The following is a 22,864-nucleotide window of genomic DNA, read 5'->3' as shown; positions in this document are numbered from 1 at the left end:
ATTATTAGATTCTACCATTATATTATTTATTACATTTTTTTATTATAGATTTTTATATCATTTTACTATTTTATTCTATTGTTTAGTTTACACTTACATATTTTTATATTACTATATTCTACCATTATTTTAATACTTCTGTTATATTTCTTAGCATATGTGTTATTCTATTTGTACAGTTACAGTATATTATTTATTATATTTTTATATATTTGTTTAGATTAGATATATTATTTTACCGTTTCTATTATTCCATTGTGTTCTTTTTTATATTTACATATTTTGCTATTACTATATTCCACCATTATTTTATTACTTTTTTAGCATTTTTAGCATCTATGTTATATTATTATATTTTATTTATACATTTATATTATTTATTATATTTTTATATTTTTTTAATGTTATTTTGCCAATTATAATATTCCATTCTATTGTTTTTTTATACTTATTTATTTTGCTATTACTATATTCCACCGTTATTTTATTACTTTTTTATATATTTTTTAGCATCTATGTTATATTATTATATTATTTTACCATTTATATTATTCCATTCTATTGTTTTTTATACTTTTTTTTCTATTACTATATTCTACAATTTTTTTTATTATTATTTTTTATTTTTTTCGCATCTATATTATGATTTTAGACCTTCTTGAAGTTATAAAATTGAACTAAAATCCTATTTTTTTCATTTCAGAGGTTTAATATTTCTACCATTGCCCATCCTGGATAGATTGAGCTGATCTTTGGGTCAGGGGGGTTATTTGGAGATAGTTGACCCCCCCACCCCACCCCCATTGTTATCATAGGACAATCCTAGTTTGGGGTTAATATTCTGCTGTGTGACAACAGATGGGAAGCCACAGGTTACCTTAGCCTAGTACTAACAGGATGCAGAGCAGCGCCCTCCCCTTCTTCCATTACAAATATTATTAACCCTTGGCCCTCCCCGCTGATTTCCCTACCTGAGCCTTTCATGCTTTTACTTCCTGATCAGGTGACATTGAGGCGAGCCCGTGCATTAGGTGCACCATGGCGAGGAAGAAGGGTGAGCTACAAAACCTTTGGGGTAGAATGACATTTTTAGAGGGCCTTTATCGGCCGCCTCCTGACCTCGCTGAACTGCTCTCTGTTGACTCTCCTGTCTATTTAGCTCCTTCTTGTAAATGTGTGTCACTTTGTGTAACTTTCTGCCACGTCCGATGGCTTCTGATAACAATCCGAAAGTTCCGCTCAAAGTTTCGAAAAGTTTTACAGAAGTTTTCTCCAAAAGAGCGTGACCTCCAGAGAGGAGGGGGGGGGGGTGTACATTTTTGTTGTTTAGCTGGAATTTGTGCTTCACTGACACATGACTCATATCTGAGCCTGTTATGTCATAATTTACGGTCCATAGAAAGCACTTATAGCTGCACCATATACCGCCACATGGTGTCCAGAAGGGGCCAGATGTGCCGCCGGGCGGCGGTCACAGTGGGAATGTCCACTTTGCATGATTCTTAAAGGAGCTGTCCATTTCAAACACTTCTTAAAGGGGTTGACCTCTACCAGAAACTTTTTAAATGGTTGTCAGCTTCAAACAATTCTTAAAGGGGTTGTCCACTTTGAACAGTTATTTTTTTTAAAGGGGTTATCTTTAGACAATTCTTAAAGGGGTAGACCACTTTAGACCAATTCAGGCACTTTTTTAAATGGTTGTCAGCTTCAGACAGTTCTTAAAGGGGATGTCAACTTTAGACTGTTTAAAGGGGTTGTCCACTTTTTATGGTTTTTAAAGGGGTTGTCCACTATGGACAGTTCTTAAAGTGCGTCTGCTTCAGACAGTTCTTAAAGGGGTTGTCAACTTTGGACAGTTTTAAAGGGGTTGTTCATTTTTTTTATGTTTTTTAAAGGTTTTTTTTCCACTATAGACAGTTCTTTAAGGGGTTTTCTGCTTTAGAAAGTTCTTAAAGGGGTTGTCAACTTTTTGAAGGGGTTTTCCACTATGGACAGTTCTTAAAGGGCGTCTGCTTCAGACAGTTCTTAAAGGAGTAGTCTGCTTTAGGAAGTTCTTAAAAAGATTGTCAACTTTGGACAGTTTTAAATTGGTTGTTCATTTTTTTTATGGTTTTTAAAGGGTTTTTTCCACTATAGACAGTTCTTAAAGGGGTTGTCTGCTTTAGAAAGTTCTTAAAGGGGTTGTCAACTTTTTGATGGTTTTTAAAGGGGTTGTCCACTATGGACAATTCTTTAAGTGCGTCTGCTTCAGACAGTTCTTAAAGGGGTTGTCTGCTTTAGAAAGTTCTTAAAAAGATTGTCCACTTTGGACAGTTTTAAAGGGGTTTTTCACTTTTTTGTATGGCTTTTAAAGGGGTTGTCCACTATGGACAGTTCTTAAAGGGTTTGTCTGCTTCAGACAGTTCTTAAAGGGCCAGTTTAAGACAAGTATTAACATGAAATTGAGATGTCACTAGGTGGCTACCGTGTGCATATTTTAATTTTTTGTCCATTCTTAAAGGGGTTGCACCTTATGAAATTGTGTCTATTGAGCTTAACATTTTTTAGAAGGATTGGCCATTTTGCAGAATTCTTAAAGGGGCTGTTCACTTTTAGCATTTCTTAAAGGGGTTTGTCCACTTATGACGATTTTTCTAAGTTTCTCTTTCTTTTACAGAGGGGGCAGAGGATCAGAAAACCATAAGCGCTTCTGAACAAAAAATTACAGTTCTAGAATTTTTCCTTCCCTTTTTCTCAGTAAATATAATAACTCGTTAATAATTATAAATATTTCTATAAAGTAAATGTCACTTTTTGTTCTGTTTTTATCCTAGATCCGCCATCAAAAGAAAACCCCTATGAAGACATCGAGACTGACAGCCGGTGTCTAAGCAAGAAGTCCGTTCCTGCCTTTCCGGCCACTATAGGGCCTGCAACCGGAGCCCAAATGAAGGTAGAGATTTATGGAGTTTTTTTTTTTTTATGAAACAGCGCCGCCCTTGTGGTTGCGTCTGGTATTGCAACCTATATCTATTCATATAAATTGAGCTGAGCTGCAATACCAGACACAACCTGTAGACAAGAGTGGCGCTGTTTCCAATGGGAAAAATAGCAGATCACGTATTTGCATATTTGGAACCTCCATTGAGGGGTATAACCCACCTTTTCCCAGACTGATGGGTTTTTATTTGAGCTTAGCGCCCCTTTAAGGCTGCCATTTTTTTTTATATCTGTCCCCCTTTAGGCACAACAGAAGCCGTTCTTCAGGCATAACTCTGAACGTCGTAGTTTCAAATTGCCGGACCTCAGGAAGCTGGGGAGGGACGGCGTGGCCTCCCCCAGTAAACTTAGCCCCCCATCGTCTCCGAGTAGCCCGGACGATAACTTTTTCAACACGGGAGACCAACAGAATGGACGGCGGAGGAGAAAAATCCCAAAGGTGGGCTGCGCGAATGACAGAGACAAGTTACCCTGTGCATTATGGGAGCTCAGATTTTTTTGTCACATGTCACAGTTGGGGCGGAGCTTTGGTGGGGCGGAGCTTTGGGCGGAGCTATATGAATTTTTGCTTTTGAAAAATACAGACAGCTTAAAAATCCATATGGGATCAACAAAAGAAAAAAATATTTAAAGGGGGTCTCTTCCACCATCGCCCAAATTAGAGAAACTCAAAATAATGGTTATAACTTGAGATTTTTACTCCCCTGCAGCTTGTGATGAGGATTAATTCCATTTACGAGGCCCGCCGGGGTAAGAAAAGAGTCAAAAGACCGTCACAGGCCACCGACAACAACTCTGGACGAGGTAGGAGAACATTAATAGACTAGATCATACCATAATATATAAACATGGCTGCTCTAGAGCGCCTCCTTATCTATTGGCTGTGTCTGGTATTGCAGCTCGGTTTCATATACTCGAATGAAGCTGCAGTATTACACACAGCCTGCGGTCAAGAGTGGCGCTGTTTTCAGGGGGGAAAAAAAATGTAGATGTGTTTTATAATTTCAGGAATGGCCGCCCACGCCCTCTCCACGGCTGTGAGTCACTATCATTATGACTAAAGGAATAAATATTTGCTCTCTCTTTCAGTGACAGATGACAATAGCGAGTCAGACAGCGACACGGAGGAGAAACTAAAAGGTACAAACGTGTCTAGACTTCGTAATAAAAATTCCAATTATCCGCCATTTGATAATCCAGAGATTCTGGGGTTTTCTTTTTCCCCGCGCAGCTGCGCTCCCGACAGCCAGGTGGTCGGGAGCGCAGCTGCGCAGGATACGTGGCGCTGCAGCACCACTGACGCCCAATCATTCTCAGGATCGATGGGGGGGATGCCATCATGAGAACACCCCTTTAATCTTTTATTGTTTTTTTCCTAGTTTTCTTTTTTTTTTTTTCATCCTATAATCCAGAATATTTGCTAATCCGGCATTACTCAGATTCCACTAATTCGTTCAACTCCAACTTTGTTCATTTTATTATTATTGTATTATTTTTTATTTTATTATATTTTTATTACTTTTTACATTTTTTATTTTTTTTTATAAAATATTCTTAGTCCGGGGAAATTTTCCAATGTAAAAATGAGCCAGACCTTGTGTCTTTTTCTTCCCAGCTCATAGTGAGAGACTGGTACACGTTAAATCCCGCATGAGCCTGACTCCGCGCTATCACACTGTCGAGCGCGACCACATTGAGTACCAAGAACGGCAACTGTTTGAGTATTTTGTGGTGGTCTCCCTACAGAAGAAGCCGTCAGGAACCATCTACGCACCTGAGATCACACAACAGTTCCCTCTGAAGGTACGGTATACTTCAAAAACTATAATTAGATTGTCAGCTCATGTGGTTCCCTAACTATGGCTGCAAATGCTTAGAGGAGGGAGGAGGATCAACCTTTCGGGACTTTTCTTTATCTGTAAATGCATATATTTTTGGCTAAAAATCATTTTTGTAATTGGGTTTCATTAAAAATTTTGCACCATTTGCTTTCTACAGCCTCGTTTGCTTTGTAGAATGAGTTAACTGAGAAACCATTAGTGAGCTCACTCTAATGGGGAGTTTTCTGAGCTCCTCTCAGGGAAACAAAAAGTCTGTAAAAGCCAAAAAGTGAAAAAATTTAAATGAAACCCGACAGCAAAAATTATTTTTAGTCCTAAATACATCCATTTAAGTAAAAAAAAAAAAAAAAAAAGGACAACCCCTTTAAAGATTTTCACCTATACACTGTTACCAGAAAAGATCTTTATACTTAAAATTTCCAGGAGGAATAACAGAGGAAAACTAAATTTGTGCAGGATTTTTATTTTCTGGAGAATGTAAAGACTGTCTAGTTGCCAGGGATACATTAAGTCATGTCCCTAGCAACCCATTTCAAGACCAATTTGCATGGAGTTAGGAGTATATAAGAAGAACAGAAATTTGGCGACATCAATTTAAGGCTTTTCTCCGTTCTTTTGTTACATTTTTCTAAAAAAAATTTCTTCGATTGAGAGCCCCTTTAAATCATGTAGTGTAATGAAAGTGGGTGGGGGAGGGGAGCGATCCCATATAAATCCCATATATACGTGAACTTTGCTTTTTATCGTCCTTTTTTCTATAATTTGCCACCGCTTTTATCTGGAGCTGCAGTTTGGGCAGCGTTAATTTACAGAGCTGTGGTTCGTTTGTTGCCACGGGTGACGGGCGACTCTAAATGTTCTCATCTTTCGCTTTAGTTGGAAAGATCCTTCAAGTTCATGCGAGAAGCCGGGGACCAGTTTAAAGCCATTCCCCAGTTCTGCTTCCCGGACGCCAAGGACTGGTCTCCTGTCACTGAGTTCGAAAGGTAAGATTCCGGACATTAAAAGCGGCCACAATAATCAACATTTCAGCTGGTTTCCAATGTTGTCCATAGCAACCAATCACAGAGCAGCTTTCGTTCCATCTGGGGGTTTCGAAAAATGAAAGCTGTGCTGTGATTGGTTGCTATTGACAACGGAGACAGGTTTACTTTCAGACAGTTGCGATAAATCTGTCCATTTATGTATCAGATTTCCACTCGCTGTTCTCGAATAAAAACATTCTTGTTTACATCCCAAGGCTGTAAATCTTTACTGACCCCGCAGCTGAGGGTTTGTTACTAGTATTCAGGCTTGAAAATCATCTTTTTTTTTTTTTTGTTAGCGTTGCCCTTTAAATTTACTTACTTTTACCTTCAATTACGAATTTCTCTTCCTTACAGTGAGACTTTCTCCTTCGTGCTGACCGGTGAGGATGGCAGTCGGCGCTTCGGCTACTGTAGGCGACTCCTGGTAATTGATGCACCCTTAAAGGGACCAGCATTTTTATTTATTTATTTTTTAAAGCGTAAAGCCTAATCCTTATATAATGCATAGGTAGTCTTGGGCCTTTCAAATAAATGAGATTTCATGCGATTATCAATTATTATTATACTATTATTATAATTTTTTATTATATATATATATATTTTTTTTAGACAGTAATGGTGACACCTACTGACCCTCATATGAACTACACCCTGTCAGTTCAATACATTTGTGTGCATAACTTTTTATTAATAAGTCCACCACTTGTAATATACTAGATAAATATACATAAACTAGATGGTGGCCCGATTCGAACGCATCGGGTATTCTAGAATAGGTATGCGGCCGACGGGGCGCAATTAGCAGAGCGGCGTTTAAATTTGGCGCCCAAATCGCTGATTGGTCGCGTTAGGCAACCGCGACCAATCAGCAAAGCGGTGTTTAAATTTGGCGGCAATATCGGTGATTGGTCGCGGGCGGCGGCCACGACCAATCTGCGAACCGTGTTAGTGAGGACTGGAGAGCGTGTTTAAATTTGGCGCCAAGCTCGCTGATTGGTCGCGGCTGGCGTCCGCGACCAATTAGCACAGCAGTGTTTAAATGTGGCGGCAAGATCGGTGATTGGTCGCGGCCGCTATTTAAATGTGGCGCCCAAATTGGTGAATGGTCGCGGCAGCTGCCCGCGACCAATCAGCAGAGCGGTGTTTAACTTTAGCGCCAAGATCACTGATTGGTCGTGTGCGGAGAGCGCGACCAATCAGCGAATCGTATTGGTGAGGAGCGGGGAGCGGAATCGTATTAGTGAGGACCGGGGAGCGCCGCTGCCTGTGCGGCTACTTCCGCTGCGAGAACCCGGGACATGAGCGACTGCTCGCAGCAGAAGTATCCCGACCCGCAGCGCCGCTCCCCGTTCTTCCCTTCACACCCTAGCCGCTGATGTCCCCACAGTATCTGCATGGTGTTACAAAGGTCCGGACATTTGTGTTAAAAATCGCTGATTGGTCGCTGGCGCTGCCCGCGACCAATCACCGATTTGGGCGCCAAATTTAAATATCGGCCGCGACCAATCACCGATCTTGGCTCCACATTTAATCACCGCTGTGCTGATTGGTCGCCGACGCTGGGCGCGACCAATCATCGATTTTGGCGCCACATTTAAATAGCGTCCGCGACCAATCAGCACAGCGGTGTTTAAATGTGGAGCCAAGATCGGTGATTGGTCGCGGTCGATATTTAAATTTGGCGCCCAAATCGGTGATTGGTCGCGGGCAGCGTCAGCGACCAATCAGCGATTTTTAACACAAATGTCCGGACCTTTGTAACACCATGCGGATACTGTGGGGACATCAGCGGCTAGGGTGTGAAGGGAGGACCGGGGAGCGGCGCTGCGGGTCGGGATACTTCTGCTGCGAGCGCCCGCTCATGTCCCTGGTTCTCGCAGCAGAAGTATCCGCACAGGCAGCGCCGCTCCCCGGTCCTCCCTTCACACCCTAGCCACTGATGTCCCCACAGTATCCGCATGGTGTTACAAAGGTCCGGACATTTGTGTTAAAAATCGCTGATTGGTCGCAGGCGCTGCCCGCGACCAATCACCGATTTGGGCGCCAAATTTAAATATCGGCCGCGACCAATCACCGATCTTGGCTCCACATTTAAACACCGCTGTGCTGATTGGTCGCGGCCGATATTTAAATTTGCCGCCCAAATCGGTGATTGGTCGCGGGCACCGCCAGCGACCAATCAGCAATTTTTAACACAAATGTCCGGACCTTTGTAACACCATGCGGATACTGTGGGGACATCAGCGGCTAGGGTGTGAAGGGAGGACCGGGGAGCGGCGCTGTGGGTCGGGATACTTCTGCTGCGAGCAGTCGCTCATCTCCAGGCTTCTCGCAGTGGAAGTATCCGCACAGGCAGCGGCGCTCACCGGTCCTCCCTAATACGATTCCGCTCCTCACCAATACGATTCGCTGATTGGTCGCGATCTCCGCACGCGACCAATCAGTGATCTTGGTGCTAAAGTTAAACACCGCTCTGCTGATTGGTCGCGGCCGCTGCCCGCGACCAATCACCGATTTGGGCGCAACATTTAAATAACGGCCGTGACCAATCAGTACAGCAGTGTTTAAATGTGGAGCCAAGATCGGTGATTGGTCGCGGCCGATATTTAAATTTGGCGCCCAAATCGGTGATTGGTCGCGGGCATCACCAGCGACCAATCAGCGATTTTTAACACAAATGTCCGGATCTTTGTAACACCATGCGGATACTGTGGGGACATCAGCGGCTAGGGTGTGAAGGGAGGACCGGGGAGCGGCGCTGCGGGTCGGGATACTTCTGCTGCGAGCGCCCGCTCATGTCCCGGGTTCTCGCAGCGGAAGTATCCGCACAGGCAGCGCCGCTGACAAAGAGGCGGCTAGGGTGTGAAGGGAGGACCGGGGAGCGGCGCTGACATCCAATTGGTCGCGGCCTATATTTAAATTTGGCACCCAAATCGGTGATTGGTCGCGGGCAGCGTCCGCGACCAATCAGCACAGCGCTATTTAACTTTTGCGCTAAGATCAGTGATTGGTCGGGTCCGAAGACCGCGACCAATCATCGAATCGTCTTGGTGAGGACCGGGGAGCGTCGCTGCCTGTGCGGCTACTTCCGCTGCGAGAACCCGGGACATGAGCGGGCGTTCGCAGCAGAAGTATCCCGACCCGCAGCGCCACTCCCCGGTCCTCCCTTCCGCATGGAGGTCAGCGACGCCGGCGGTCCTTCCGCTGCTACCGGCCGGGACATGAGCGCCTCGCGCCGCTCATCTCCCGGCTGCATCTCCGTCCCGCAGATGGGTCCGGCGGTCGGGGTCCTTCTGCTGGTACCGGCCGAGAGATGAGCGCCTCGCGGCGCTCATCTCCCGGCTGCAACGCCGCTGAGCTACGTCCCGCAGATGAGCCGCTAACGGCCGCCATCTTTTTTCTGAAATCCCGCGGCGCTGATTGGCCGCTGCCGGACCAATGAGCGACGCGGAATTTCCTAGACAGACAGACAGACAGAGAGACAGACAGACGGGATAAGACAATTATATATATAGATGCTATATATAGTTCTATATTATATATTTATAATTATATTTACATATATTATTATATATATATTATAATATATTCATATATATATGTATACACATGTATATTAAAAAAATATATATATATAATTATAATATATATATATATATATATATATATATATATATATATATATATATTTTTTTTTTTTTGTTATATTTTTTCCACCCAGCCTAGTGGTAAAGGGAAGCGTCTCCCCGAGGTGTACTGCATCGTGAGCCGACTGGGATGCTTTAATCTGTTCTCCAAGGTAATGATCAGAGCAAACAGAGTTAAGATTATTAAAAAAAATATTAAAATATTTATGGGATTAAAAAAGTAACTTTTTTTTTTTAACAGCGCCCCCCCTGTCCACAGGTTATGTCTAGTATTGCAGCTCAGTTCCATTGAATTAAATGGTGATAAGCTGCAATACCACATTCAACCTGTGGACAGGGGTGGCGCTATTTTGGAAGAAAGCAGATTTTTTTTTTTTATTATTAACAATCCCTTTAATGAGGGGAGGAAAAAAAAAAACCAACAACATAAATTAAATCGTGAAATCTCTGTAGATCCTGGACGAGGTGGAGAAGAGAAGAGGCATCTCTCCAGCGCTGGTGCAGCCGTTCATGAGAGCCATCATAGACGCCCCGTTTCCAGCCCTGGGACGGAAGATCTCGGTGAAGAATTTTCTGCCGGGATCAGGAACGGAGGTACGGAATATTTGGAGGTTTTAATGCCTTATTGACATTGAGAACTCACTTTATTAGGGAAGATCTGCAGTACCGGACACAGCCACAGGTAGTAGAGTGGCGCTGTTTCCTCATCCTGTTTTCTTCCTAGGTGATCGAGCTGTGTCGACCCCTGGACTCTCGGCTTGAGCACGTGGACTTCGATGCCCTTTTCTCCACGCTCGGCGTACGGCACCTCATACAGGTCTTCGCCTCTCTCCTCTTGGAAAGAAGAGTCATTTTCATGGCGGACACCCTCAGGTAGATCCCTACTATAAATATCGGTTCTTTCTGGTTGTAGGCCTTTAATTAAAGGTGCCCATACGCCTTCAGTAGATCTGTTCCTCCTAACCCCACGTGTACATGCGTGCTCAGTTCCCATCTCCAAGATCCTATTCCAATATGTAGTCAGTGTAATATTAATAATATTAGCAAATACCTCCAATAAGAAATTTAGTATAGTTCTTCTGATTAACTATATCGCTTACCTCATGTGCAGGCATGGCAGTAGCTTAGGTATCCATGGTTATGACCACTCATATAGTGCTAGTTAGTTAGTTGCTAGTGATTGTAACCATGAATTTCTAAGCTACTGCAATGCCCTGCACATGGGGTAAGCAACATAGCTAATCAGAAGAACTGCACTGCATTTCTTATTGGAGATATTTGTAAATATTATTATTATTATTACACCTACTAAATATTGGAATAGATCTTGGAGATGGGAATACCCCTTTAAAGGCATTAATACATTTCCCTGCATTCCATGTTTCCAATTTTCTTAAAGGGGTATTCCATTTTAACAAATAAAGAACACTCACTTGTTCACAATTTTACAATAAACTTTCTGTACATTTTTTTTCCAATTTTCACAATCTCTGCTTGCGATCATTGAATGAAAACCTTGAAATATTGGTCACAAGGGTGTTCAGCTTTTAAAACCGTACTGTGGAAAATCACGTGATTGTCACATGACCAGGATAGATTTTTTTTTTTTTTACTTAAAAGGGTATTCCCATCTCCAAGATCCTATCCCAATATGTAGTAGGTGTAATAATAATAACATTAGCAAATACCTCTAATTAGAAATGTAGCATAGTTCTTCTGATTAGCTATGTTGCCTACCCCATGTGCAGGGCATTGTAGTAACTTAGGTATCCATGATTACGACCACTAACAACTAACTGTCACTATATGAGTGGTCGTAACTATGGATACCTAAGCTATTGCAATGCCCTGCACAAGGGGTAAGTGACATAGCTAATCAGAAGAACTATACTATATTTCTAATTGGAGGGAAGGGGAGTGGCTTCTGAGTGACCAAATCACAGAACCGCTGTTTTGTTGTTTTTTTTTCCAGATGTTATCTTGACTGCTTGTGACCCTATTATGTCCCTTTTCCTGATAATTAAAGGGTTAAGTGTGCAGAATATTTTTTTTTGTGCTCTTTTCCTGTTGTGTTGTCACGGAGACCATTGTAAACATGACGGCGTCCAGCGCTGATGTCACCCGGCGTATAATTATGGAGCGTTGTAGAGGCAGCGGGAATCTGGGCACCGGGCCAGGAATGTCTCTGTCCCGAGCGACTCGAGATGCCTCGGAGAGCAGATGTGGGACTCCAATACGTGTTTATTTAGGCTAATTTAATGCCGCCATCGAGGAAAATATTCAATATTCTATCCAGTGTCAGTCTTTACTGTAACTCTGGCATTCTATTCGCTGATTTCTTATCTGGGAAATACCCCCTTTATAGATTGTATTATTATTTTAGAAGTTTACGCTATGTTTCCTTTTTTCTTTCAGCACCTTGTCCAAATGCTGCCATGCCATGGTGGCGCTAATTTACCCATTCGCCTGGCAGCACACCTACATTCCTGTGCTCCCACCATCAATGATCGACATTGTCTGCTCCCCTACCCCGTTCCTCATCGGGCTCCTGTCCAGCTCGCTCCCTCGTCTCAAGGAGCTGCCGGTGGAGGAGGTGAGTTCAAGGTTACCTCTTTTTTTGTTTATTTTTTGTCTCGGGGGTCTGCGATCTAATATTCTGCCCTGACAAATAATAATTCTGTAGGGGGGTTAAAACTCTGGTACTTAGCTCCATATCCCCAACAATAGAGTTAAATGGTAAAACTCTGGTTTTCTGCTGTCGCCACTAGGGGGAGCTCACTGTATGCAGTGTGTACATAAAATATAAAAACCATTAAAAAGTAATAAAAGCTATATATAATAATCATAAAAACACTAAAAATGAATAATAATCATAAAAAACGATAAAAAAAAATAATAAAAACATTCTATAATAATCATAAAAACAATAAAAACTAATAATAGAAATAAACAATAATAATAATAAACTAAGAATAATCCTAAAAACAATAAATAATAATAAAAACAATATATAATAATAAAAGCAATACATAACAATCATAAAAACAAAAAAACTAATAATAATCATAAATACAATAAAAACTAATTATAAAAACAATCTATAATCATAAAAACAATAAAAACTAATAGAAATACATGATAATCATAAAAAATTATAAAAACACAATAACAAATAATAATAAAAGCAATATATAATAATCATAAAAACTAATATTGTAATACTAAAAACAATAAATAATAATAAAAGCAGTAAAAACTAATAATAATCATAAAAATAATAAAAGCAATATATGATAATTATAAAAACAATAAAAACTACTAATAATCATAACATCAATAAAAAATAATAAAATCAATAATAAAAAAGATAAAACAATAATAAAAGCATTATATAATAATCATAAAAAAATAATAATCATAAATACAATAAAAACTAATAACAGCAATATATAATAATCATAAAAATGATAAAAACTAAGAATAATCCTAAAAACACTAACAAATAATATTAGAAACAATATATAATAATCATGAAAACTAATAATAATCCTAAAAACATTAAAATAATAATAAAAGCAGTAATGATAAAAACTAATAATAATCATAAAAATAATAAAAGCAATATATAATAATCCTAAAAACTATAGAAACTAATAATAATCATAAAAATAATAAAAGCAATATATAATAATCCTAAAAACTATAGAAACTAATAATAATCATAAAAATAATAAAAGCAATATATAATAATCCTAAAAACTATAGAAACTAATAATAGTCATAAAAACAATAAAAATAATAAAATCAATATATAATAATCGTTAAAAACAAATAAAAAGTAATAAGAAAAGCAATAAATAATGATCGTAAAATCAATACAAAATAATCACCACATAATTTACCACTTTAAAACCAAAAAACTAAGCCTGTTTAGTATCGCCGTCTCCTTAAGAGTCCGATTCATAAAAATATATAAAAGGTCATAAAGCAAAAAAAAAAATCAACAATGCCGAAATATTTTCTGAAAAAATGTTACTAAAAAGCGATAAAAGCATCAACATACCCCAAAACGGTATCGATAAAAGCATCACCTCGACATGCAAAAAAATAATCCCTCACACAGCTCCATAGACGAAATCTAAAAAAGTTACCAGTCTCAGAAAATAGTAGCACAAAACAATTTTATATTTTGTTATCATTATTTTTTTTTTGCACTTTATTTTTTTTTTTTACAAATTTCTGAATAAAATAATAATAAAAAAAAAAAAAAACATAAAATTTGTATCACTATAATCGTACTGAGCTGGGGGTCATTTTTACCGCACAATAAATATTGTAAAAAAAAAATAAATAATGTTTTTGTTTTTTTTTTAAATTTCACTGCATTTTGAATTTTTTTCCCATTTTTCAGTCCATCGTACGGTAAAGCGAATTGTGTCATTCAAAACTGCATCTCGTCCCGCAAAAAACAAGCCCTTACACGGATATGTGGGCAGAAAATTACAAAAGTTCTGGCTACTGGAAGAAAAACAAAAAATTGGTCGTGGCGGGACTGAGATATGCTCAAAAATAAATCTGTATTCAGTGAGCTCCCCCTAGTGGTGGATGCAGGTAGCCAGAATTTTTTTCATTAGCCACCAAAATTATTTTTCTGTTCTGTCCCCTTAAAAAAAAAACCTGTGATCACAGAAGGACGTTGTTTCTGGCTGTGGTTGGCAGCCACTGGGCTCACACAGGAGAGAAATAATTACGGCAATTAATTAATGGCTTCCGGCCACGCGTCAGGACGCGTTCCAGAGTGGTTCGTTATGACGTTTCCCTGCTGAATTAGAAGTCAGTCAATCCAGAATGGGCATTGGGAGTACAGCCACTATGATTGTTCACCTGTTTGGCTCCACCTCCATGATTCCAAGGAACTCATTTGCATATAGGACTTATTTTGCCAATCATTGAAGCTGTTTATCAGACGTCTTGGGTGCCTAAATCTTCCTGTCTGGTTCCCTTTAATTCCCCACTGCTATCTCTTACCCCTTCTGCTTTCCATATATTAGTGTCAGTCTTTACTGCCGTCCTGGCATTCTATTCTTTGAGTTAAGAAGCTCAATATGTTCAGGACTTTGTCTTCCTATAAAGGTAATGTATGGCGCCCTCTAGAGGAGCTATTCAGCTATTGCAGCATAGCGTGTCAGTCCACGGCCGGGCCGGGAGGTCTCTGATCACGCTCCAGGATTATCGTGTTGTATGTCATTTCTGGTCCGCACGAGGGAAACCTCAAACCACAGTCCAGGATGTGGACTCAGCAGGAATGGACATGAGCCCAGGCCGGGAGGAGGGGGCCGACGCGGCCCGGCATGGAAATACCCCGGGAAATAGGAAGTGACATTATTATCTTTTCTCCCATTGCAGGTTCTACTGGTCGACCTGGGTAATAATCGCCTCCTGAGGCAGGTGAGTGGTGCACCATATGGCGGTGGCATCTACCCGAGACACGAGGAGTAATGAGCTGCTCATAGACATAACGGCGAAAATTATCGGAGCAGTTTTAGATTTCCTCCATAGTTTTAAGTGGAAACTGGATGGCACAATATATGCACTGTATGGCAGTATTATATGGACACAGCATAGGGGTATTATTTAGGCATGGTGTGGCAGTATTATATGGACACAGAATTGGGGTTTTATAGTCATTTTGTGGCAGTATTGTATGCACACGGCATAGGCGTATTAATCAGGCATTGTACAGTATTATATGAACATGGGGTAGTAGTAGTATTATTTAGGCACTGTATGGCAGAATAAATTGGACACAAGATAGTAGCATTGGTCGGTAGGATTAAATGGACAAAGAATAGTTACATTATTTAGGCATTGTATGGCAGTATTTTATAGATACATGATAGTGCTATTATATGGACATAAGACAATGTTATTTAGGCATTGTATAGCAGTATTATATGGATACAGGATAGTGGTATTAATTATTAATTTTCTGGTAGCATTATATGGACACACGATAGTAATATTTACGCCGTTATAACAGTATTATATAGACACTGGCTAGTGGTATTGTTTAGGCAGTATAATATGGACACAGAATAGTAGTATTATTTAGGCATTGAATGACAGTATTATATGGACACAGGATAGTGGTGTTATTTAGGAATTGTATGGCAGTATTATATGGACACAGGATAGTGGTGTTATTTAGGCATTGTATAACATGGCATTGTATGACAGTAGTATATGAGCACAGGATAGAGGTATTATTTAGGCATTGCATGGCAGTATTTTATAGACACAGGATAGTGGTATTATTTATCCATTTTATGGCATTATTATATGAGCACAGGATAGCGGTATTAATCAGGCATTGTACAGTATTATATGGACGTGGGGTAGTAGTAGTATTTAGGCACTGTATGGCACTATAAAATGGACACAAGATAATGGCATTGGTTGGTAGGATTAAATTGTCAAAGAATAGGTATATTTATTCATTGTATGGCAGTATTATATAGATGCATGATTGTGCTATTATTTAAGCATTATACAGCAGTATTATAGGACATAAGATGGCGATGTTATTTAGGCATTGTACAGCAGTATTATTTAGATACAGGATAGGGGTATTCATTTTAAGGCAGTATTAAAAGGACACAAGATAGTAATATTTAGGGCTATATAGCAGTGTTATATAGAAACAGATAATGGTATTGTTTAGGAAGTATTACATCGACACAGAATAGTGGTATTATTTAGGCATTTGTATGGCAGTATTATATGGACAGAGGATAGGGGTATTATTTATTAGTTTTATGTCAGTATTATATATACACAGGATAGTGGTATTATTTAGGCATTGTATGGCAGTGTTATATAAGCACAGGATAGTGAGATTATTTGGACATTGAATGACAGTATTATATGGACATAGGATAGGGGTATTATTTAGGCATTGTATGACAGTATTATATAGACACAGAATATTAATATTATGTAGGCATTATTTGGCAGTATTATATTCACACTGGATAATAGTAGTATTTAGGCTCTGTATGGCAGGATTTTATACACACAGGACAGTGGTATTGTTTAGGCAATGTATGGCAGTATTATATGGACACAGGATAGTGGTATTATTTAGACATTTTATGGCAATATTACGGTATATGAGCACAGGATAGTAATACTATTTAGGCTTTGTATGGCAGTATTATATGGACACAGAATAGCAATAATATTTAGCCATTGTATAGCAGTATTATATGAACACAGGATAGTAATATTATTTAGGCATTGTATGGCAGTATTATATGGACACCGAATAGTGATATTATTTAGGAATTGTATGGCAGTGTTATATATACACAATAATAATATTATTTAGGCATCGTATGGCAGTATTATATGGACACAGAATAGTGGTATTATTTAGGCTTTGTATGGCAGTATTATGTATACACAATAATAATATTATTTAGGCATTATATGGCAGTATTATTTGGGCACGACTTTGGAGATTTCAGTGCGTCAATCACATTGACTAATCTTGAAGGCTTTGGGTGACTTTTCATCTCTCTTCTGCTCTTAGATGGAGGATGAGGACTCGATCCTGCCCCGAAAACTGCAGACCGCTCTGGAGCAGATCTTGGAGCAGCGCAATGAGTTGGCTGCAGAAATGATCCAGGGCTCTGCCAACGGGCAGCAAGGTAAATGCCGTAGCCTGACGCAGCATAGTAAAAATTACCACCCCACCCCCACCCCCCGCTTTTGCGTCGGCCATCTTTGCTCTTGGTGACCTAGTCTCTTGTCCCTCAGACTCCAGCTCCCTGAATGACATTGTGTCGGAGGCCTTCGTCCGCTTCTTTGTGGAAATTGTCGGCCACTACTCCTTGTTCATGGCTCCTGGGGAGCAAGACGAGAGAGCGCTCCTCCGTGACGCCTTCCGGAAATCTGTCTCGTCAAAGAGCGTCCGCCGCTTCCTGGAGGTTTTCATGGAGACGCAAATGTTTGGCGGCTTCACCCAAGAGCGAGAGATGAGGAAACAGGGCAACAAAGGTCGGTCAACCTACAACGCATCCCAAATATGGCCGCCATCAACAGGGGCTGTGTATATTTATGTAACGTTGGATTTTGCTGCAGTGCCCACTAATGGTAAAATGGCAGCACTACATGCATCCTGTGCTGTCCCTTTAAGATGATTTCCCTACAGGATGACGATATCGTCCATGGATTTATAGACGGGAGCGTACTGTGTGTTGTCCGCCTTCTCCACCCTGTTTTTGTTCTGCTCTGCTGGGAGTTCTGCTCTGAAGCCCCCGCACACAGCTGTGAACATTCCCTACTGGAAAGTCTTGGGGTGTGAGCGGAAGAAGCTCCGGCCCTGACCCCGCTGTTTGTTTGTCTCTACAGGTCTCTTTGAGGTTCGAGCACAGGAATATCTGGAGACCCTGCCGGGCGGAGAGCAGAGCGGAGTCAACAGGTTTTTCAATAGAATAGGTGAGATGTAACACAGTGACTGCACAGCAGAATAGTGAGTGCAGCTCTGGAGTATAATACAGGATGTAACTCAGGATCAGTAATGTATGTACACAGTGACTGCACCAGCAGAATAGTGAGTGCAGCTCTAGAGTATAATACAGGATGTAACTCAGGATCAGTAATGTAATGTATGTATACAGTAACTCCACCAGCAGAATAGTGAGTGCAGCTCTGGAGTATAATACAGGATGTAACTCAGGATCAGTAATGTAATGTATGTACACAGTGACTGCACCAGCAGAATTGTGAGTGCAGCTCTGGGGTATAATACAGGATGTAACTCAGGATCAGTAATGTATTGTATGTACACAGTGACTGCACCAGCAGAATAGTGAGTGCAGCTCTGGAGTATAATACAGGAGGTAACTCAGGATCAGTACAGGATCAGTAATGTAATATATGTACACAGTGACTGCACCAGCAGAATAGTGAGTGCAGCTCTGGAGTATAATACAGGATGTAACTCAGGATCAGTAATGTAATGTATGTACACAGTGACTCCACCAGCAGAATAGTGAGTGCAGCTCTGGAGTATAATACAGGATGTAACTCAGGATCAGTAATGTAATGTATGTACACAGTGACTGCACCAGCAGAATAGTGAGTGCAGCTCTGGGGTATAATACAGGATGTAACTCAGGATCAGTAATGTATTGTATGTACACAGTGACTGCACCAGCAGAATAGTGAGTGCAGCTCTGGAGTATAATACACAATGTGACGCCATTATATTAGTAAATGATTACATATTAACCATTTCTGTGTCCTATAAAAACATTTCTTGTTTCTTTCCTAGGAAGTAAAATGCGTTTTTTACACAAAAAGTAGAACGCGGGGATAAGACAAGCCCTATGGACGTGGTTTTTTTTAACTTATTAACCAGCTGTCTCGCTCTCTGGTCGCCGTGGATGTGTCCCTCCTGTTACTGTTTACTGAAGGGAAGCAGGAAGTTTGAGCCAACACAGAAATCATTCCCTCACCGTGAAGAGTCGCCCTCCCCCAGTGGAGACTTTAGTTGGGTGGTCTCTCCTCTGTATCATGCACTGGACAGATCTCGGATAAGCTTGTCATTGAAGCCACCTAATCATCATCATTGATCGATCGTTGATTTTTTATTTTTTTGCCGTTCTTGCAAAACTTTTATTTATATTAGGATTAAAAACAAAAATCTGTAAAAGAAGAAAGACTGAATTTATCACCTCGAAAGATTGGGGATATTTAACTGTCCAAGAAATCTGTGTCCGGGGAGTGTTGGCCGATCGGATGGAGATCGTCAGGACTTACAGGATGTGCGTGTAGACTTACGTACCCTCCACCTAGAGGCATTTTTCTCTAATCAACCCTGCTAATCCCGATTTGGGCGTAATTCTTGGCGCCATTCTGGCAACTTTAAACTGTGATGAATAACGATACACCTCCTCGTCATTCACCTGCCCGTGGTCCATAACGTCGACTGACGTTTGATATCTGTGGTACTGTTATAGTTACAGCTCTGCGCATAATCTATGATGACCGTGTGAAGAACTTTTGTATGTTTGTGAGGTTTTTTTGCTTTTATTCGAAGGGTAGATTATATTTTTAATGATCGTAATCACCAGAAGTAGAATATATTAGAAAATCAAATGGATAAATCATTACATAAATGACCCTAATATCTAATTTCTACCTAATATTTGGCATTCCAGAATCAAAAGTAGTTAGATCAAACCAAATGTTCTGACCCCTTTTGGTTCTCACCTAGTGTCTTCCATTGATGCCTAGTTTGCACAGTCATTTAGAGGGGACTTGTCACTTTTCATAAATATATAATATTTGTACCTGGTGTAAATGCCGCTGTTCTCCTGAATCCAGCGATGTTTTTCTTTTGATCCTGCGCCTCTCCCTTCCTGAGATATGACCCCTTCTTCCCTGTATTTAAATCTGGCCTTTAGCCCTCTGTAGGTGTGTCCTTAAACACCACATCTGATTGGATAAAAAAAATAGATGTATAAATAGGTAACAAGAGGCCATATCTCAGGAATTGAAAGGCGCAGGAACAAAAGAAAAGCATCGCCAGATTCAGGGGAACAGCAGCATTTAGATCAACTAAAGTAATATTCTCTTTACCAAAAAGAGGACTAAATAAAAAGCTAAAAGGGATGTCTGCCTTTAGTAACTTCAGCAACAAAGTGGAAAATAAAGTGCTTGGTATCTTTTAAGTGGGCCCAAAAGTGCTTCCTGGATAGATTGATCAGAGATTAGGAACTTTGCTCTTGGTCATGTGAGCAAAAAAAATAAGCTAAAGGTAGAGTTCCCCTTTAAGGATAGACTAACTTTGGGGCTACTTTGCATCATGTTAATACTGTTTATATTCCGGACTTTAGCCAAAATATGTGATTGAGCTCCAGTTATCAATTTTCCAGTGCCTTTTAATGAAAAGTCTTAAGTCTTGTAAGTTAAGTGTTAAGTGTTGTAAGTTATGGAAAGATTCTTGAAGTGGGAAGGACAATTAGATCTGTGACAAATACTGTATGTGACATTGTCTGAATCACTTCTGGTTGTTGTTTTATGGAGCTACATTGTTTCAACAAAGTAAAAAGTAAGTCACGGTCCTGGCCGTAATCATGGATGGGTGGAGTCGTGACTACTGTCTGTCCATTGCAAGAACTTTCTATGGCCGGAATCAGTAGAACAAATCTACGAGGGTCATTTTTGTGTAGGCAGAAAATATCTATGCCCATATGGATCTATTAGAGGGGGTCCTCCATATGAAATAGAGAAATAGGTGGGACTTAAACTGCACTACAAGTCTGGCTGCACTAGAGACAGGGAAAACTAAGCTCCAGCCATTTCATTTTGACCTGCCCACTAGACTATTCCCAACTTGAGAAGACCAGGAGCTGAACCTTTCTTCTTCCCAGGAGTTTATAGGCTGTCTTCAAGGGGTATTCTAAAGTTCTGTAGGATAAGGGATAACTTCCTGATAGTTGGAAGTTTGACCGCTGGGTCTCCCACCAATCACGAGAACTGAATGGGCGCATGTGAATGGAGAGGTGGTCGATAATGCACAGTTGCCCTTCTATTCATTCTTTATGTGACCACCGGAGATAGCTACGCTTGCCTGGTCTTCAGCACTCCCATAAGAACCCTCTTTAGAGAACCAATTCTCGGGACTTCCAGTGGTCGGACCCCCATCGATTGGAAAATTATCCTCTGTCCCATATCATACTTGAATATACTCCTGTAAGAGGTTGTCAAATTTAGAAAAATTCATATGCTGCCCCTAAAGTGTAGAGCGTCTGTCTCTGGAGGACCCAATACGGACATCCTATTGATTTCCATAAATATTATGTAATACTTAATTTTTCCTGTGGGGGAGCTGTAGGCAAATGAAACACTTGCTTTCAAGTTCCCATACAGAGCACAGCTGATCACTGGGTCTTCAAGTGGACATTGACCCTCTTAAAGAGGCAGAACTTTATTTTTTTTCTCAATTTCCTCTGTTCCCCTACATGCTATTCCTGACCTAGACCGAAGGGACTCTCGCGCTTTTGTTAAAAACAAAAAACTCCACCCAAACTTTTTGTGAAGTTTTCCTTTTAGAGTTTCGTTTAAAATGTGACTTGTGGGCAATATTCGGAGACATGACACAAAGTTCTGTAAGAAGCAGCAGATGTCGTGCCTCTTCCCCGCTGCCAGTGATTATAACCACATGTGTCTTATTGCTGTATGTGGTAGATGAAGAAGTTGTCGGACTCTTGCATCTTGTACATGAATGTTTGGCATTAAGGGGGACGGGTAGAGGGGAATGTAATCCCTGCCCAGTGCAAGCCTTAATGCTTTCAGCCTCGCGTGTTGGCTGCTTAGGAAGATACCAAAGATGGAGAATAAAAAAAAAAGTTTGTAAAAACTTCTTACAAGTCATTGACTGCAGGGCAAAGGCTGATCCCCATGAGTCGGTGGGGCCGGCGGAATACTCAAACCACTAATCTAAAAGCCTGTGATCAAGTTAGACAAAGCTAGACAGCGCCCTCTGCGGGTCACGCTGTGCACAACTGATAAAATATAATGATATATAAAATGTATAAAATTCCAATAAAATGAGCCTGTGGTTTATATTGAGATTTCTTATTTGTTCTAATTTTGTTTTTTTGTTTTTTTTCCTATTTTAGAAATAAATATTTCTTTAATTATTTCATCTGTTTTTGAGTTATTTAATTTTGCATTTTCCTTTTTTTTATTTTTTTGCTCCATGGTATAACAGTCGGGTTACTTTATACACTCTCAGGGGTCACATTTTACTTCTCTGTACTCCTAAAAGTTTAAAGAGGGGGGGACTTTCTTCTGACTGGTGACAAAATAAACCCCTCTTTTCTGATTGCTTTAAGCCTTTCCTTAATTGCACCTTCTAGTTAATTTTTTCTTTTTGCCCCATGGTATAACAATCGGATTACTTTATATACTCTCAGTGGTCACATTTTACTTCTCTGTACTCCTTAGAGTTTATAAGGAAGGACGGACTTTCTCCTTACTGGTGAGAAGTAAGCCCCTCTCTTCTGATTGCTTTAAGCCTCTCCTTAATTGCACCTCCTAGTTTATTTTATTTTTTTTTGCCCCATGATACAACAATCGGAGTACTTTCTACACTCACAGGGTTCACATTTTACTTCTCTGTACTCCTTAGAGTTTATAAGAGAGAAGGGACTTTCTTCTTACTGGTGAGAAGTAAGCCTCTCTCTTCTAATTGCTTTAAGCTTCTCCGTAATTGCACCTCCTAGTTTATTATTATTTTTTTGCCCCCAGGTTTAACAGTCGGGTTACTTTATACATTCTCAGGGGTCACATTTTA

The 22,864-nt window shown here is 40.2% G+C and overlaps 1 protein-coding gene across 2 annotated transcripts in view; it reads left to right on the top strand.

Annotated features, from left to right (window-relative positions):
• The window catches only part of DENND2A (DENN domain containing 2A), an 83,328-nt gene extending 61,117 nt beyond the window's left edge, over positions 1-22,211 (top strand). The window contains exons 1-17 of one of the 2 annotated variants that reach the window (XM_073650119.1): positions 938-1,054; positions 2,814-2,932; positions 3,224-3,418; positions 3,690-3,783; positions 4,069-4,119; positions 4,595-4,782; positions 5,697-5,806; positions 6,203-6,272; positions 9,570-9,647; positions 9,949-10,089; positions 10,220-10,368; positions 11,911-12,088; positions 14,902-14,943; positions 17,087-17,204; positions 17,314-17,553; positions 17,908-17,994; positions 18,833-22,211. In XM_073650119.1, coding sequence (XP_073506220.1) covers positions 1,039-1,054; positions 2,814-2,932; positions 3,224-3,418; positions 3,690-3,783; positions 4,069-4,119; positions 4,595-4,782; positions 5,697-5,806; positions 6,203-6,272; positions 9,570-9,647; positions 9,949-10,089; positions 10,220-10,368; positions 11,911-12,088; positions 14,902-14,943; positions 17,087-17,204; positions 17,314-17,553; positions 17,908-17,994; positions 18,833-18,864 — 1,908 coding nt within the window. In that variant the 5' untranslated portion in view covers positions 938-1,038 and the 3' untranslated portion in view covers positions 18,865-22,211. Of the gene's footprint in view, positions 1-937; positions 1,055-2,813; positions 2,933-3,223; positions 3,419-3,689; positions 3,784-4,068; positions 4,120-4,594; positions 4,783-5,696; positions 5,807-6,202; positions 6,273-9,569; positions 9,648-9,948; positions 10,090-10,219; positions 10,369-11,910; positions 12,089-14,901; positions 14,944-17,086; positions 17,205-17,313; positions 17,554-17,907; positions 17,995-18,832 lie in introns of those variants that run through there. The other variant, XM_073650118.1, reaches the window with a different exon arrangement.
• Positions 22,212-22,864: the final 653 nt, after the last annotated feature.

Source organism: Phyllobates terribilis, unplaced genomic scaffold (genome assembly GCF_046119375.1).
Source record: "Phyllobates terribilis strain yellow unplaced genomic scaffold, ASM4611937v1 Scaffold_10__3_contigs__length_209671492, whole genome shotgun sequence".
Classification (NCBI taxonomy): Eukaryota; Metazoa; Chordata; class Amphibia; order Anura; family Dendrobatidae; genus Phyllobates; species Phyllobates terribilis.
The sequence above is the reverse complement of the archived record's forward strand: the minus strand, read 5'-3'. Positions and strand labels throughout refer to the sequence as shown.